At 46.9% G+C, this 16,797-nt stretch overlaps 1 protein-coding gene, 1 long non-coding RNA gene and 1 pseudogene across 8 annotated transcripts; 2 read left to right on the top strand and 1 right to left on the bottom strand.

Moving 5' to 3' along the window:
- Nucleotides 1–5,990: 5,990 nt before the first annotated feature.
- On the bottom strand, nt 5,991–8,727 carry LOC117856580 (xyloglucan galactosyltransferase KATAMARI1 homolog; annotated as a pseudogene).
- A 504-nt stretch (nt 8,728–9,231) lies between these two features.
- LOC117857803 (uncharacterized) lies at nt 9,232–12,073 on the top strand. Of its 2 annotated transcripts, XR_011898273.1 has the most exons (6): nt 9,232–9,397; nt 9,837–10,272; nt 10,398–10,496; nt 11,098–11,238; nt 11,729–11,848; nt 11,935–12,073. It is a non-coding gene; the product is annotated as an uncharacterized lncRNA (long non-coding RNA). The 2 variants fall into 2 exon arrangements; XR_011898272.1 differs by having other exon boundaries at nt 11,729–12,012.
- A 1,337-nt stretch (nt 12,074–13,410) lies between these two features.
- LOC117857804 (uncharacterized) lies at nt 13,411–16,736 on the top strand. Of its 6 annotated transcripts, none has more exons than XR_004640865.2 (5): nt 13,412–13,551; nt 14,767–14,928; nt 15,148–15,307; nt 16,264–16,353; nt 16,437–16,736. XR_004640865.2 is itself a non-coding variant. In XM_072294002.1 (5 exons), the coding sequence occupies exons 1-2, from the start codon at nt 14,532–14,534 to the stop codon at nt 15,195–15,197; spliced, it is 447 nt and encodes a 148-aa protein (XP_072150103.1). In that variant the 5' UTR covers nt 13,945–14,531; the 3' UTR covers nt 15,198–15,307; nt 16,008–16,190; nt 16,264–16,353; nt 16,437–16,736. The 6 variants fall into 6 exon arrangements, 2 of the variants coding, with proteins under 2 accessions (XP_072150103.1, XP_072150102.1); XR_004640866.2 differs by having other exon boundaries at nt 13,413–13,551; nt 14,772–14,928; XR_004640864.2 differs by having other exon boundaries at nt 13,415–13,551; nt 14,739–14,928.
- The last annotated feature ends 61 nt before the right edge of the window (nt 16,737–16,797 follow it).

The following is a 16,797-nucleotide window of genomic DNA, read 5'->3' as shown; positions in this document are numbered from 1 at the left end:
CAAATACCTCGGGACACAGTTAGCGAGCCGGATACCTTCTATAATGCATGCCGGTGCAGCATAGATTATTCGGAGCGCCCTCAGCAGTTTGTTCGTTAGCTTGCAAACGTTTCCAATCGACAAACTTGTACAGTAAAGGATAATGAATCGATAATATGTTTATGGTTAAAAAAACCCTCCGTTTATGAACTTATACAAACTTATCTCGAGATCTACCTACCACCACCGGTTCTCCTTATTCATATATATAAGCACAAGATTTTATATGTATGTGGGGACTTCATATATCTTTTTTTCAAAATAAAATACTCGATCTACTACATTGACTCAGCCTATTTCCACTCATATAGGAAAATCCCTTTCGAGCAAACAAATGCTATGCAGGAGCACAGGAGATGCTTGACCATGTTGTGTGCACTGTTTAAGTGTACCAGGTCGAAAAAAAACTAGACCTGATGGAGCGAAGAGCTCATGGTTTTTCATTAAGAAGAAGTAACCTTCTCGGGGTCTTAAAAAAAACCCCGAACCCCGGCTATGCCGATGAGGGGATTTTTTTTAAAACAAACTAGCCCCGTAAATCCGCTCCCGCGAGGAAAATCGAACCCGGGTCTATTGGTGCGACCATGTTCACTACAAGAAATATGCCGACTAGTGACAAAACTTTTATGGTACATTTGTTATCGTCATAAATCTATGACATTTCTGACTGAAATCGTCATAAAGTTTCACATCTGAGCAAATTTAGTGACAAAGTTACAGAACGTCATAAAAGTTGCCACTGTAGACAAAAGAAATCGTCACTCCCAGTTACATGGTGGTTTCATGATGATATAAGCTCCGCAAAAAATATCATAAACCAACCAGGGTCCCATATGTAAGCATTTGTTGAAAAATAAGGTCCGCAAAAACATCATAAACCAAGAGGGGATCTCCCATGCAAGCATGAGTTCGGAAATAAAGTGTTCCAATTCGTTATAAAATCTAGCAGGGTCCCACAAGTAAGTCTGATAAAAAGGGAGAAAAATAAAAAGGCAAGAGTGTCAAGAGCAGGGGTCAAACTTGTGACCTTTTGATTCTGAAGAGTAGGCACTACCACTGAGACATCATAAACCGGGTGGGAGAGGAATGCCGCGGGGAGGTCTGGCAGTAGGGAGCGGCGGCCCGCAGTTCGGGGGAGAAATTTAGGGGGCGTTTGGACGTGAGGGGCTAAACAGCCCTATCACATCACACGTTCGGATGCTAATTAGGAGGATTAAATATGAGCTAATTACAAAACTAATAGCAGAACCCCTAGGCTAAATCGCGAGACGAATCTATTAAGCCTAATTAATCCATCATTAGCGAATGGTTACTGTAGCACCACATTGTCAAATCATGGACTAATTAGGCTTAATAGATTCGTCTCGCGATTTAGCCTAGGGGTTGTGCAATTAGTTTTGTAATTAGACTATATTTAATACTTCTAATTAGTGTCCAAACATCCGATGTGACAGGGGCTAAAATTTAACCCCTCCCTGCCAAACACCCCCTTAGGCAAACACCCCCTTAGGCACGGTCGGTACAACAGCGAGTAGGACGGTGTTCGGTGAGAAAAAGATAACATTTTTGGCGGAAACATTTTCTATCTTGCAGTTTCTATAGGTCTTCACCCTATTCTCTTCCCCAAATACATGAAAGGCGGGTTCAGTGTGAGGGTAAGGTGGTCCTCATCCGGATAAGAAAGGTTTTCAATTGTTTTCGATTTTTATAGTATAGATTTTATAGATCTCCATCCTATCCTCTCCCACAAACACATGATAGGCAGGTTCAGTGTGAGGGGTAAGGTGGCTCCGATGTGAGAAGGGGTTTTTTTAATAGTAGATAAGCATACTGAATAAAACCGAGCGTCATCATTCATTATTGGACTTGACCTAAGGGTCCGATGATGGGCTGATTTAGCTGATCGGCCTGCTCTGATCAGCAGCCGCTGGAGAGCAACGCGGCCCAGCCCATTTTCTGCTCGGCGCACGGTCAAGATTGACCGCAATATTTAATGGACCACGTGGTAAAACCCTAGATTCCTCTCCTAACCTAGCCGCCGGCTGCCCGTCACCACCTCTGTGCTCTGCTCCCCGCTGCCGACCCTGGCGGACGGCGCCGCCTGTCCCACCTCCACCGCACCCCACCCATCGGGGTTGCCCTATTTTTATGTATGTACTGTGCAGCGCGTTGGTGGCAAAAGTTATTGTTTAGAATCGACCTGGATAAGACGCTTTCATATTCATATTCAGTGATTCTATGTATCAATTCTACAGGCGGCATAGAAGAGATTTGAATATCCACTTGTCGAAGATGAACAGGTGGAGGCGGTACTTGTATCTTCTGGTGGACGATTTGAACGGAACGTATCCTCTGCGCCGTATAAACGCATCAAATTTGTTCTTCGCAAGAAATCAAGTGAATCGAGTGAATGAGGCTCTTACAATTGAGGAAACTCCGCTTCCTCGCCCTCACCTTTCGTTCACCCCTTCACAGGACAGAGGAAGGCTGGAATTCTTCGGCTTCTTTGGTCATGGCCGGAAGAAGAGCTATTTGGCTGCCGTTGACTTCGACGGAGTTTCCTACATGTATGACGTCGAGCGCCGTACCATGCATGAGATCGCCTCTCCTAATGAGTATAAGTGCTGCGATCCCGTCTCCCTTGCCGTCGGTGATGCCCTCTATGTTATGGACAGAGAGCCAGTTCCAAGCAACCAACGCAGCTTCGAGGCACTGATTGTTGATCTTCCAAATGATGTTTTGTTCAAGCCAAACAGCACCTGGCACTGCCTTCAGCCACTACCTTTCGTGCTTGAGACTGGCTATAAAGGAAGATTTATTATTGGGGCTTACACGGTTGCCGGTGGCTCCAACATCTTGATATCCACACCGGGCATTGGCACCTACTCCTTTGACACATCAAGCTGCTCGTGGAGGAAGGCTGGTGACTGGGAGCTGCCCTTCCGTGACCGTGCTGACTTCTTCCCGGAACACGGTGTGTGGCTTGGCTTCTCATCTCAAGACAACCTACTCTGCTCTTCATCGGATATCACTGCTCCTGCGCAGGGTGCACCAACGCTGGACATGGTTTGGGAAGATCTGAACCCGCCGTGTTGTTGGGATCCTCTCAAGTCACACCTTGTCTATCTGGGCTCTAACAAGTTCTGCGTTGCCAAGTTTTTTGAAAGGGTAGTCAACGTTGAGAACAATCAAGTCTGCATACCTGTAATCGAGAGGTTCGTTGTGTTTACTGGATTGGTGCTGAAGCCAACCACAGACCACAAGGGACTTGTGATGTTGAAGCAGAGGTCGCATATTTACAGGTTTGAGGGAGTCACCACCTGTTGGGTATTTTGAGTTAATCAGTCAACTGGAAACATCGAAGTCAACTGGAATGCGGAGACAGCTTGAACTTGAATCCATGAGATTTGTGGACTGTGTCAGCAACTTGACTGTTACCTGTTTGGTCATCAGAATTTGTACGTCGTTTTATTTTATGAATTTTGTTATGCAGTTCATTCTAGTGTAATAATTGTTATGGAGTTTATGTTAGTGTTGAATGATCATTTTCCAAATCGGATTTGCACATATTTCTTGAGAGCGGAATTGCGTCTTTAGAGTGGAAAACCGGATTTGCACGTCTTGAGGTGACGTTTGGAAGTTAGGTTGGAATGGGAAAAGGAAATGAGATGGGTCATGCGGAGGTAGGATTGGGATAGGGATTGGGACAGAGAGTTATCAGACCTGCTATCCTTATCCCTTGTTTGGGAATTTTGATTTTAGGATTGGGATATTTGTGGGACCCCTCGTTCATGTTCCTGACCACACGCTGAAACGGTGTCGCTGTGCGAGCTGCGAGGCGAGCAGCGCTTTGCGGCTCCGCCCACCTGCGCAGCGTTGACGGCTCCTGTCCGACGCGTGACGCCCGACCGCGAGGCTGCGGCAGCTCCGGCTAGACGGCCATCGCAGCGGTGGCGACTTTTTTATTTTTTTTGCCTTTTTTTAAAGTTTTTCGCAAATACGCTCCCGGAAGAAAGATTTCAAAAAATAAACCCTGATCTCGACGTCCAAGCTAACATGTCTCGACACCATAAGCTTTGACGCTGAGGTCGCAGGCCTACGTCTGCGGGGCTGCACACATGGCTGTGACCTGGCAGCTCGAGGCCAGGGATCTTCACGCCGAGCTCGGTGCCACAGCTCCCCAACCAAGGAAACTAGCAGTTGCCACTTTCTGGAATATCATCGACTCATTCGGTGGTGCGCAAGGGTGGTCACCGTATCAATCTGTGGGTGTCACCTTAGCTAGCCGTTGGATCATCAACGCCCACTGACGCCTGGGCCCAAGTCACCGGCTGATTCGGTGGTCGGTGGTCAAGACAAGCCACCGAATCAGTCGGTAACTTGCTAATAGCTATTAAGTATTCGAGGATGAGAAAGTACCGAGTGATTGATTCTGCAATCCTTATCTGTATCAATGTTATTGTTTTTCTGGGAAACATGTGCTAGTTTGAAATATAACTATATTTGTAAAAGCTTCAATTCTTCCTCACTTTGAATCTTATATTTTTGCACAAAGCACCTTTTTTTCTTGTTTGGTTATGTGCAGTCAAATTGAACTGCATTTTTGTTGCTGTCGGCCCGTTGCCATTGATTGCCCACCTGAGCAGACCACCTAATCTCCTGCATCAGCTGAACAGTTCCTAAATATAGTGGGAGACAATTGAGACCATCAGTTTTCAGGGCCACTCTTTACCCTTTCTTTTCATCCTCCTCTAGAGGTTTGTACTAGGGCATGTTTTATGAAAAGGTAACAACTTGAAGCTGGCATGTTAGATGGAGCTTTTTCATGAGGTAATCCTGTTATTACTCAAATGCCCTTCTATCTGAAAGGGTTCGAGTTTGTCAGCATAAGGAAGAATAAAAGATGCTGCTATTTGTCTAGCCATTGATCAGTCTCTTTAAATAATTATGGCATGCTCGTATTGATACATTGTATTTCCTTGCTACCTTATGTTTAAATTCAAGCTTTCAATGTATAAGAAATATAAAGATATCTGATGCTGGTGTTAGTACTTTCTCATCCTCAAATACTTAGTAGCTATTGTATGCGAGAGGTTCTTCGGTACCCGTGAGAGGTTCAATTCTACCTCTCATTGGATTGATGAACTTGGGTCCAGGCAAGTCACTTACTAGTTCGGTGGCTTGTCTTGACCACCACCTAGGTGATTTGGGCCGAGGCGTTTGTGGGCGTGGATGGCCCAACGACTAGCTGAGGTGGCATCCACCAATTGATATGGTGACCACCCTTGCGCACCACCGAATGAGTCGGTGATACGCAGAAAGTGGCAACGGCTAGTTTTGTTGGTTGGGGAGCTCGGCGCCGAGACCTGTAGCGCCGAGCTGCCAGGTCACGGCCACATGTGCAACCAGCGTCAAAGCTTATGGCGCTGAGACGTGTAGCTATGGCGTTGAGATCGGGGTATTTTTTGAAATCTCTCGCAAGGTGTATTTTGAAAAACTTAAAAAAAAGCCAAAAATAAAAAAGTCGGGCAGCGGTGCTGCGGCAGCCCCAACCAGGTGGCCACCAGTCGCAGCGGCGACGGGAACCCTGCCCACGGGCCGCGGCAGTGTCAGCCACCACGTGCGACGGCGATGGCTGCGCTTCTGCCGGCGCTGCTGCAGCACCGGCCAGGCAGCCACCAGTCACAGCGGCTCCGCTCTGGCACTACGGCCACCACGCGCAACGACGATGGCTCCTCTCCGGCACTGCGGCCACTACGCGCGGCTGCTGCGGCTCTGCTCCAACCTGCGTGGCTTCAAGCCTTCCCTCCTCGCTGGGAGCTCAGCTGCCTCACGGCGTGCCTCGCTGGGAGCTCAACTGATTCGACTATCCAGCATTTCGTCCCTCCCTCCCCCCCCCCCCCCCCCCCCCCCCCCCAACACACACACACAACACACACACCCTGGCAGCGTTAGAAACGTCCTTTGATCCGTTGTTTAAGCCACATCATTATTCTGGAAATGGCGGATTTAGGCCGGAACCTCGACTCCGTCGAGACGTACAGGTTCGGCGGGTCCTCGCTGACCGGCCGGCCACTGTCCACGTACTCACCTTTCTTGATCCGCGCCACCGTGTCGAGGACCCCCTCGACGGCGACGTCGAACGCGTCCCTGATCGTCTCCAGCCTCGACCTGGGTCGGCGTACAAAACCCTCGGGATGAGCTTGATCGCCTCCTACCGCATCCGGTCCACCGTCGCCGGCGGGATCGCCCGGAGCAAGGCCTCGATGCTGACGTTGCGCCGCCGGACGTCGGCGTCCGGGATGTACACGGAGTAGTTGAGGTGGTCCTTTGGGAGGTGCCACCGGTACTGCTTGTACGCCGACGCCGTGTGGAAGAACACCGGGATGCACCCGGCCACCATGGAGTCGAACGCCGACCGCCGCGTGCACGAGTCCCTAGGCGGCTGCAGGCAGAAGCTTGCCTTCTGGAAAAGCCGCATGATGTCGCCGGGGGCGTGGCACTGGGGGCTGCCGGGGGCGCGCGCGCACGCCAGCAGGGCGCACGCGCTGGACGCCTTGCACTGCGCGATGACCTGATCCCGGATCCGGATGTCCATTCGAACGTCCGGCCGCGGCGCGCCGACGAACGCCATGAGCCACTCCCGCCGCTGGCCGCGCACCCTGTCCTGCCACCGGAGCACGTCGGCGTCGGACCTGGGGTGGAAGTAGGTCGGGTACGGCACGGAGTAGTCGCTGCTGTGCAGGAACGTGGACTCGAGCACGAGCACCGACATGTTCCGGCCGGCCGGCATGGCGAGGAGGTCGTTGCCCCAGTCCGGGTCGACGTTGTTGCTCCTCCGGAAGTCCCAGCCCGTCCGGCCGGCGACGAGGAAGTGGTCGCGCCCACCCATGCGCCGCCACTGGGGACGCGCCATGAGCCACTCCGCCAGGTCCACGGACGCGGCGTCCCTGGTGGCGTTGTCGTAGCCCCAGTGGTAGCGGGCGAGGTCGAAGCCGGCGTATAACGGGACGACCACGGCGCTGGCCACGGCGGAGTGGTTGGTGAGGCACTCGTACTGCTTCATCCGGTTGTGGAAGATGAAGTCGAGCGGGAACTGGTGCGTGCCGTACCACCCGGCCTCGCCGGTGATGACGCCGTCGGCGCGGTCGGCGAGCGGCCGGCCGAGGCCGGCGTTGCTGATGAACCCGCACATGTCGCCCCAGTGGTCCTCGGTCTTGCGGCAGTCGCGGATGATGTCGGCGTTGAAGCGCGGCGGCAGGTCGTGCACGTAGACGTACCGGCCCCGGCACGGGTCGGCGCTGTCAGCACCATGGCTCACCTCCACCACCTCCACCGCGGCGCTGAGCACGGAGAATTGCAAGTAGAGGAACAGGGTCCAAACTATCACGGCGAGGGTGGCGAGGAGCCGCAGAGGCGGCAGCGCGTTCGCCGCGGCCTTGTCCACTCCCTTCGCTCCGCCGACTGCCCGGCGCGACCGAGCACCACCGCCTTTCGCTGCAGATTTGGACAGCTGCCGAATCAAGAAGCACGAACAGCATTGTCAGCATCAGAAAAGGCTATGGCGTAAGTTCAATCCGGGGAAAGGGCAAAGAGAAACAACTTGTGCTGATGAAGTGCATTTCAAGCATGGTATGACCAATTCGAAAAGGAAGAAGGCTCAGGCAAGATCACAGGATGCGAATTGAGATGTCTCTCTCCAGTTGTATGATGGAGTTAGCCACGCTTAGTTGCATGCTGAAAGTGTAGCTAGAATCATGCACGGTATACTGTAGCAACGGACTCTGGACAAGATGATCAATTTGAGATGAGGAACTGAGGAAGACGAAGGATGCGGTCTGTACAAATGCAGACGAGTGGCGAACTACACACCCTATGAATGGCCTACACCCGTGCTCTGAAGTTTCTGGAATTCAACGGGAATACCGATGCAGATCAGTCAGCTTTCCTTGTGCAGACTGCAGAGGCCCGCTGTACAAATGCAGTCAGCTTTCAACATTATTTAAGGATTATTAACCGTCCGATTGTTTGGGTAATTCGTTTGATAATTGATCGTCAATGGCGCCGACCATGTCATGAGCAGAGATCTACTTGCAGGCTCTTAAAGTTTACTATACATGGCAGCCCTTGCCATGTGCTGCTGTACACTTGGACGTAAAAAATACTGTTACAAAAGTTGAAGAAAAGCTTAGGCCATGTTTAGTTTCCTCCCAACTCCCAACTTTGACACTATGCAAAAAGAAGATTCCCCATCACATCAAACTTGCGGTACATGCATGGAGTACTAAATGTAGACGAAATTAAAAACTAATTGCACAGTTTTGTTGTACTTTGCGAGATGAATCTTTTGAGCCTAATTAGTCAATATTTGGACAATAATTCACAAATACAAACGAAACGCTACAGTTGCGCATTTATGGCAAAGTACCAATTTTGCCACTCCCAAATTGGAAAGTAAACAAGGCCTTAGCAAATAACAAATATGTTAATAGTACTGCTACTATAGGGATCCTATAGTTGTATAGTATACTGCTATAACAATGCTAATTCACAGTGGCTAATTAGGAGAGCGTACATTTGTATGTGTAGCTAGGCCTACACACGTTCCTCCTCTCCACAAAGTTCGCATAGCTTTCTGACAATGGCTTTCGTAAACAAAGCGTCGATCTCGTAGAGTGCTATCACCATTGCATAATGCATATTTCTGCTAGCAACTTGCTGGCCACCAAGCAGGACGTTGAGTCGTTGAGCTTTGAGCACGAGACGTTCAAAGCTGAAGACTTCTTTAGGACTGGGCCGAACGGACTAATAGATTGTAAGGCCCATTAGCCGACGTCCGCCGCCCGCGCCACCGCAACGCTGCTAAGCCCAAACTTTTGTTGAAGTAAATAGCCGAGCCATCTAAAGTTACATTGAATATTTAGTTCCACCTTTAATTCCTATCACATTAAATATTTTGATTAATTTACGAGATATAATTGCACAGATGAAGATTAATTACAAGATAAATTTATTAAATTTAATTAGTTCATTATTTGATAGTGCAGTGGTACAGTACATGGGCTAATGATGAATTAATTAGATTTAATAGATTCTTCTCGTTAGTCACGTTCAATTAATTTCACAATTAATTTATATTTAATTCTTTTAATTAGCGTACCCTCCACCTACCCGAGAAATACTTCCTCAGTCCAATTAGTGGGAGCGCGGGCGCCTAACGGAAGAGGCGGGAAACGGCAAAACCAGCCACGCGCCGAGCGAGGGAGCAACCGAGCAAGCAATGGAGGTCGACGGCGGCGTGCCGGAGGGGAGGTGTGGCGACCTGGAGTCCCTCCTAGGGGCGGTTAAATCCTCCGAGGTACGCCATCATCTCCCTCGCTTCTCGTCGAGGCGCCGGTTTCGCGGTTCCGCTTCGCCCGTTCCCCTCCCCCTAGGGTTTGATTTGGTCCAGGCCGCCATGAATTCGCAGCGGTGCACTGATTGGGTACGCGCTCGTGAAACTTGGAATTAATTTGATTGCCAATCAATAGACACTAGCAGACGCGTTTTGTGTGGGTGGATGGGAGTAGTGTTTGCCGAGCTCATTGGTAAGCTCCCCATTTGTATTGGAGGTCTCATGTCTGGTTGTTGTGATGCTAGTTAGCAATTAATTGTTCTGTTCATTTCCATTTGCTTTCAGAGTTCAGACATTGCATTTTTCTTCTGAAACAGCGATTACATGTTAGTAAGCGGCTTAATATGACATTCGTGCAATGAAGTCAATTGCAGCATGCTAACTTCATATCGATTTTTAACAGGTGCTGGAGAATAGAATTGCCCTTATCAACCAACTCGAGAGTTCCTTTGAGTATTCTCCAGATGATCTGAGCCTGATACTTGACAGCCTTACTGTATCTTTGCCCTGCCCCCCCCCCCCCCCCCCCCCCTCCCCCCCTTCATTATTATTTCATTTAATTCTTTAGCCTTTACTATTTGCAAATAGAGATTGGATGGCAAGTCTCACCACCTAGAAGCTGCTGCTGATTCAGATAGTCCTAGTTGATGCTCTGAATATTTGCTCTTACTGTGTTTCGGTGTATTACCTTCACAGCATTTTAGGTATCTTGGGATGATTCTGGATGTTCAGGTGTATCGCACTGCGTGCTACACAAGTCAATTTTGCAGGTTGCTCTGAAATGCTCATGTATAGATATGACTGATTGTCTGGGGCAATTTCTTGCTCTTATTGCAAAGGTAATTCTTACATTTTTAAGTGGAGTTTGTTAGGGACCATGGGAGGTGTTTGCCAACTGTAGTGGCTATCTGCAAGCTTGCCCAACCACTGAAACCAAATTTAATTGCTCGTATATCTATACTAGGCCAGCTCATGGTGCGGAAAGCATCTCCTGTGGTCTGTTGAATCTATTGAGGAATCTGAAGAGGTCCAAGAGGAAGAACACTCCAGAATTCTCCCAGAGGTCATTTGAAATATGGAACTGTGCCTTTGACATTGCTTAAATTGTTTGTGTTAATTTGGATGGATTATAACAATATATATTGATGTATCATCTGCTACCCCTTTCCTCTGCCCTGCTTCTGTAAGCTTGTAGCCTAAAGCAGACCATAGATCCATACATGTTTATGATATAAACTGAAATCTCATACCAATACTCGTGTATTATTTGTGATTCCACTTTATCTCCAGAGTTCCAGAAGAAATCACTATAAAGACAGTGGATGGTAGAACCTTTCAGTTAGCACATGCCAAGTTTCTTTGTAGCTATCATTGTTGGTTATACAGTACATATCACATAACTTATTGACAGAAAGTTGCATTATGACATGAATTTAGTTACACATAACTTGTGGACAGAATCTTTGTAAGGCAAAATAAGTGTCTATCAGCGAAAATTGAAGCTAACTGTATAGTAGTATTATAAATTGGCACATCTCTTCACTAACTTGTCCATTTTGTTTTTATACTTCATGTTACTACATCTGGAGTGCGACTGCATCCTTTTCCATTTCCGGTATCCTTCTCATGAGAAATCTAATAGAAACTCAACTTCTGGACTCCAGATAATTTCAATGACCTTAAATATCTCGATCAAGCTCCTTCCTTCCGCGGCAAAATGCATTACTGTAGATATGGTGCACACTACCGGTGAATTTATTTCAGAGTTGCTAAGTCTGACGGAAAGCTCAATAGTTGACAACAAGGTAAACTTTTATCTTGTACTGTGGTAGAATTAACTTGTTGAAATGGCAAAGCCAGTGGCAAACTGGCAATATATCCTGTATAAGTCAAAGATCAATTTACTGAGAAAGAATTCTTTTAAACTCTTTTGCTAATCAGTTCTTTAGCAGAAGTATTGGCATATATGTGTATGATTTCAGCCACACTTTACCTAATCTTGTATTATATTAGGTTATTATATGTGTTACCTTTTCATAGATATTCTCCCCTTTCCTAAAAGTAGCGCGCTGCTTATTCGAGTTAAATTTGTTACCATTCATATGATGCCCATATTCAAATTACTTACATATCTTTTAGCAATTTCAAATGGGATATTACATGAAATATTGGAAATTCATCATTAAAATGAACTTCCTGATCCTTAGTCTTGATACATCTTATCAGCATACTCTGATCATATGAATATGAGATAGTGGGTGTTCTTTTCAAACTCTTGCTGTGTTAATGTTGCAGAAATGATGTCATTGTATAATCTCTCTGACGGATATATACAACAACAACAACAATAGCCTTTCAGTCCCAAGCAAGTTGGGGTAGGCTAGAGTTGAAACCCAACAAGAGCTACAAATTAAGGTTCAGGCACATGAATAGCTGTTTTCCAAGCACTCCTATCTCAGGCTAAATCTTTAGGTATATCTCTGACGGATATATGGTCACAGAAAATTCATGGAGCTGCGCCAGATATCGCTAGGGCTGCACCTGTTTTTCTAGATGAAACAACCAAGCTGTGCTGGGCATACTCTGAGGCTGCAAAAGCAGATAACTGCAAAACGAGCATACCTGATGAAGATACTACTGTGAAACACATCGAACAAGGTCTTGCTAGTGATGTGACCAGGATTACATTATCCACTATTCAGACTTTGTGTAAATTGGGAACCTATGCAGCATCCAGTGGTGGAAGCCAGGTGACTTTGCTGAATGTATCATGGAAGGGTGTAGTCTCCTTACTGCAAAGTGGTAAAGGAATGATTGAAGAAAAAATAAATGTCAGAGAAATCATCCTAACCCTTCTCTCTCTGTCCATAAAATCTCTGAGAGTTGCTGCCGAAACATGGTGCATGCCGTTACCAGAAGCCATTGGTACCTCTGAAGCCAGAAGGGCATTCCTACCAATCAAGTTTTCTTGATAAATGCTGTAAGGATTTGTTCAGCATATCCATCTGAATCGATGATTATACACAAGAATATAATCAGGTGTGCACTAGTGATCACATCCGCAAGCATTTTACTCAGCAAGAAGCCACAATTGAAAGCAGCAAATGAGGCACTTGTTGAGTTGTTGGAGCCAACTTTATTTGTTTTACTAGATACACTTATGAAGTCATCTGAAGTAACACCAGATTCCAAATGTCAGCTTGCACGTTATTTTTTTGAAAACGAAGAAGCTAATAGTTCAGATCACATGAGACAAGCTAATCAGATAGAGATAAATTTGGCTTCATTGGATTGCATTTTCTCTACGGATTCAGATGTTGATCATAGAAATAGAGCACTTTTACCTGCTGAGTTAGTTGTGTTTTTACACCTTCTGCTTCCTCGTGGTTGACAGAAGTGGTGGTAATTGAATTATCTAAAAAGCTACAAACTCTTCTTAATATCTTAACTTCAGAAGACATCTACTCATATGTCCTTGGCTTTGAAATCCCTGCCTTATATGGTGCAGACCATTCTCCCGCAGTAGTTTGGCAACCTGTGTATGCTTCTCTCATGCAACCCTTGAAGACTTTTATGATTTCTGCTGTTGCCTCGAGTGCAGCTTGGAATGAGCTGGAAGCTTTCTTACTTGAAAACCTTTTCCATCCCCATTTCCTTTGCTTGGAAATTATTACAGAACTATGGTGTTTCTTCATGCGTTACGCTGAAACTGAGACTTCAATTAATATAGTTAGTCAACTATTCCTCCTGTTAAAATTTTTGGCATCACCAGAGGAAGTTCTTGTGCCTCTCAGTACTTTGCGGAAGGTTGCACGTTCATTGTGCATAATCTTGAGCTATGCATCTTCGGCAACTGTTGATCAAGTATATACATGTGCGCTGAATGATGAAAACTCTTCCAAGTCCTCGATCTTACACTTAGCATTACTGATGGAAGGTTTCCCTTTCGGTTCATTATCTGGAGGTATAAAGGAGCTTGCTGTGAAGAAAATGTTTAGCTCTTTTGCTGGTTATCTGGAGAGCTACTCCAAGAATCATCGAGCAATCAATGCTCCACCTTCTAACTGGGGTGTGATAGGATTTCCTGTACATGCTCTAGCCTCTGCGTTGCAGCGTTGGTAAGTCCTTTCTCTTGCTGGTAGTATTTTTCAGTCTGATGATGGTGGCTTTCTTTTACATCCGTACCGTCTTTTTCACAGCGAGATAAAGGATGATAGTATCGTAGATGAGAAGAGCATCACCGCTATGTTTAAGTTCACCATCTCTCTCATAAACATGTATGGAACTGCACCAGATAGTGTTAAGGATCACCTCGCCAAGCACATTAGCTCCATGTTGGATATTATCCCAAACACGAGGCATCTTTGCGCATTCAGTGAGATGGAGAAGTTGACTTTGCAGTTGCACACTCTGTTCTTGTCCTTCACATCTGGCAGCCATCCCACGCTGATCGATCACGATTTCAGCCAGGGGTTGGTGTCCTGGCGAGACTTTTGGGGGTGGTGCTGAGGTGACCGGCCGGTGCCATCGCCGGTTGCCACCGGTGTTATGGGCTTGGAACCAACCAGTTGCATGGTGGTTAGGCCGGAGTCCCGAGTCCCGGTCCTGTATGGCGACTTCACTTTACAGTCAAAGCTTCACACGTAATTTTTTTTCTTCTTTCAGAGAGTTGTTGACCCATAAAAAACCGTCAAAGGGAATGGGAATATCTCTGATCGTCTGCAAATTCGCAGTGCACGGTGGTGTCACCCACAACGTTGATCACGAGTTCCTTCTTGATTCCCCACGTTGATCAGACAACTGAAATTACAAGCTGCTCGTGTTCTTGAGTTTTCAGTTTACAGGGGCAGTACTGTGGTAGCATCTAGCGTGCTTTGTCTCCTCTGCTGCGTGTTACGTGATTCTTTTTTATTAAAGGTTTTACGTGATTTACATGCATGGCGCATGGTTAACCGTCCATCAAGCTCCAAACAGTTGCGCTACCTGAACGGTTACGGTTAGGGTAGGTGCCGTCCGTCCCTTCCGACACTAGTCTCAGACCACTAGAGCACAGTAGCTCACTTTTGGGCTTGCTTTCTCTAACTGACAGAGACCAAGCATGCCGCTGCAATTAACGCCCATAAACTCGCTCTGCTTCTTAAGCGATCGCCGGATTAGCTGCTTAAGCAACCTAGCGCAGCTGGTGAAGGCACACATGCCGCTGGGTAGGGTAGTCAATGCTGATGCCATGCCCTGGGTGAAGGCACACTCTCAGGGCTGGCTGAGTGAGTCAGTGAGACTGGAATATGACTGCGTAGACTTTCAGGTCTGGGTGAAATGGCCTTGCCTGTCAGTGCAGGAGGAGCTCACCGAGTGCAACCGCGACCGGGAGGTCTCGGGCGTCTTCATCACGCTGCACGACGGCGCCAACATCTCCCACCTCACCGGCACCATCGCCGGCCCCGCCGATAGCCCCTACGAGGGCGGCACCTTCACCATCGACATCCGCCTCCCCGGTGAGCCGCCCCTCCTCTTCCGATCCCTTCCCCCACCTCGCGCCTTCCTTCCATCGGATCCCCCCTCCACTCGTCGGCCTCGCCCTCGCGCGCCTGGAATTGCAGATTATTATCTTGCCATTTTGTTACATGTCTCCCCTTGTGCTCCTAAGTTCTGCTGCCCTCGCTTAGTTTTTTTTTTCAGTACAGCTCTGACTTATCCTCCAATCTATCTTGAAGGCACCCTAACATCAGTAGCCAAAATGGGGCAATTTGCTTGGACATTCTGAAAGATCAGTGGAGCCCAGCCCTTACTTTGAAGACAGCACTGCTTTCCCTTTAAGCTCTGCTTTCTTCTCCTGCACCTGATGATCCTCAGGATGCTGTTGTTGCACAACAGGTCTGAACTGGTTGTTTCCTGTTGTGGTTCTATTTTTAGTGCACTATATATTTAATTTTTGCGATTTAAGCTAAAGTTGGTTGAGAGTTAAATTGCCATAGCCTGTCAATGGTGGATTCCCAGAAATGAGTCAGAATGACTGTTTATCCAGAAAATATGTTTCTGCTGCATAATTGCCTCGTCATGCTGTTGGTTGAATAACGTCATACATTTTCACAGCAAAGTAAGCATGAGATTCAATGTGAACTTTGTTGCATCCATCACATGAGCTTGTGCCTGCAGCGCACTTGGCAATTTTACAGTTGTAATGTTACACAGGTGAATATGTTTGTGGTAGTCCTGTATGTTTTATTTTTCTGCTATAGAATTTTTCCACTAGTGCAATTAGTCCTGTATGTTCTCCATGTAGTGCTAAAGCAGATGCTAGACTGCAAGATAGGGCGTAGCTTTGTTTTATTTGGTTTTCAGCAAGCTCGTATGCATTTAGTATGGCCCACAAGGATATATAACGCTTTATGTAAAGCTGGGTGTAAGAAGTTTCTAATAAACCGTTTTTACTATGACGTATGACCATGTCCTCAGCCGAAATGAAGGATAGCAAATTCCAAGGAAATACCTCTTTGATATATTTGTCCAGCAACACAGCTAAGTTCTTTGTTGGAGTGTACTAGTGATGTTGTGGTTGTTACTTTGCTAACAGACTAGGCCACTAGGCAGTCCCAAAGGAGGCATTATATAGCCTACAGGATGGGCTTAGTAACTTCCTTCTGGAATTTGTACTGCAAGAATTAGTCCAGTGATGCAGAGTGTAAAGCATAAGCTCTGAACATTCACTGCAAGAACGAATGGAACAGTGCGGACCCATAAAGCTGTACAAGAACTTGTGAGATTCTTAACTGAATTACTATTGCCGACCTTCTCCCATTAATTTCTGTGTGTTGATTCTGTTTCTGCAGTACCTGTGTGATTATCCAACATTCGCTGCTACGGCTCGCTACTGGACATAGGCCTTCGCAAAGAGTGCGCCCACTGGCATGGAAGAGAAGGTACTGACAATACTGCTCATCATTTCATTGCGTATGTAAGACATGTACATGTTGATGAGCCTTTTTGTTCGTGCGGAGTACAGGTGCAGAAGCTGGTTGAGATGGGCTTCCCAGAGGATCTTGTGAGAAGTACCCTTAAGAGTGTCGATGGGGATGAGAACCTGGCTCTCGAAAAGCTCTGCTCTGGCTAAACCACCCTATGGCTGATATATGAACTGTAAATTGCATCCCCATTGGGTATTATATAAGAGAACAATGCCTGCTAATTCTCCTGCTCTGCCATTTCAGTGTGGCCGTTTATTAAGACAATATATATAGGGGATTGGACCATGGGACTGAAGCGAAAACTGAAAACTGCTTATGATAACTCCAGAGTTCATTCATTTTCTTGTCTCACATTTTGATTTTATTTGTCCAGTCGCCTGAATTATCGGTGCTGTGACG

This window comes from Setaria viridis, chromosome 5, assembly GCF_005286985.2.
Source record: "Setaria viridis chromosome 5, Setaria_viridis_v4.0, whole genome shotgun sequence".
In the NCBI taxonomy this organism is placed as follows: Eukaryota; Viridiplantae; Streptophyta; class Magnoliopsida; order Poales; family Poaceae; genus Setaria; species Setaria viridis.
This window is presented reverse-complemented; position numbering and strand designations above follow the sequence as displayed.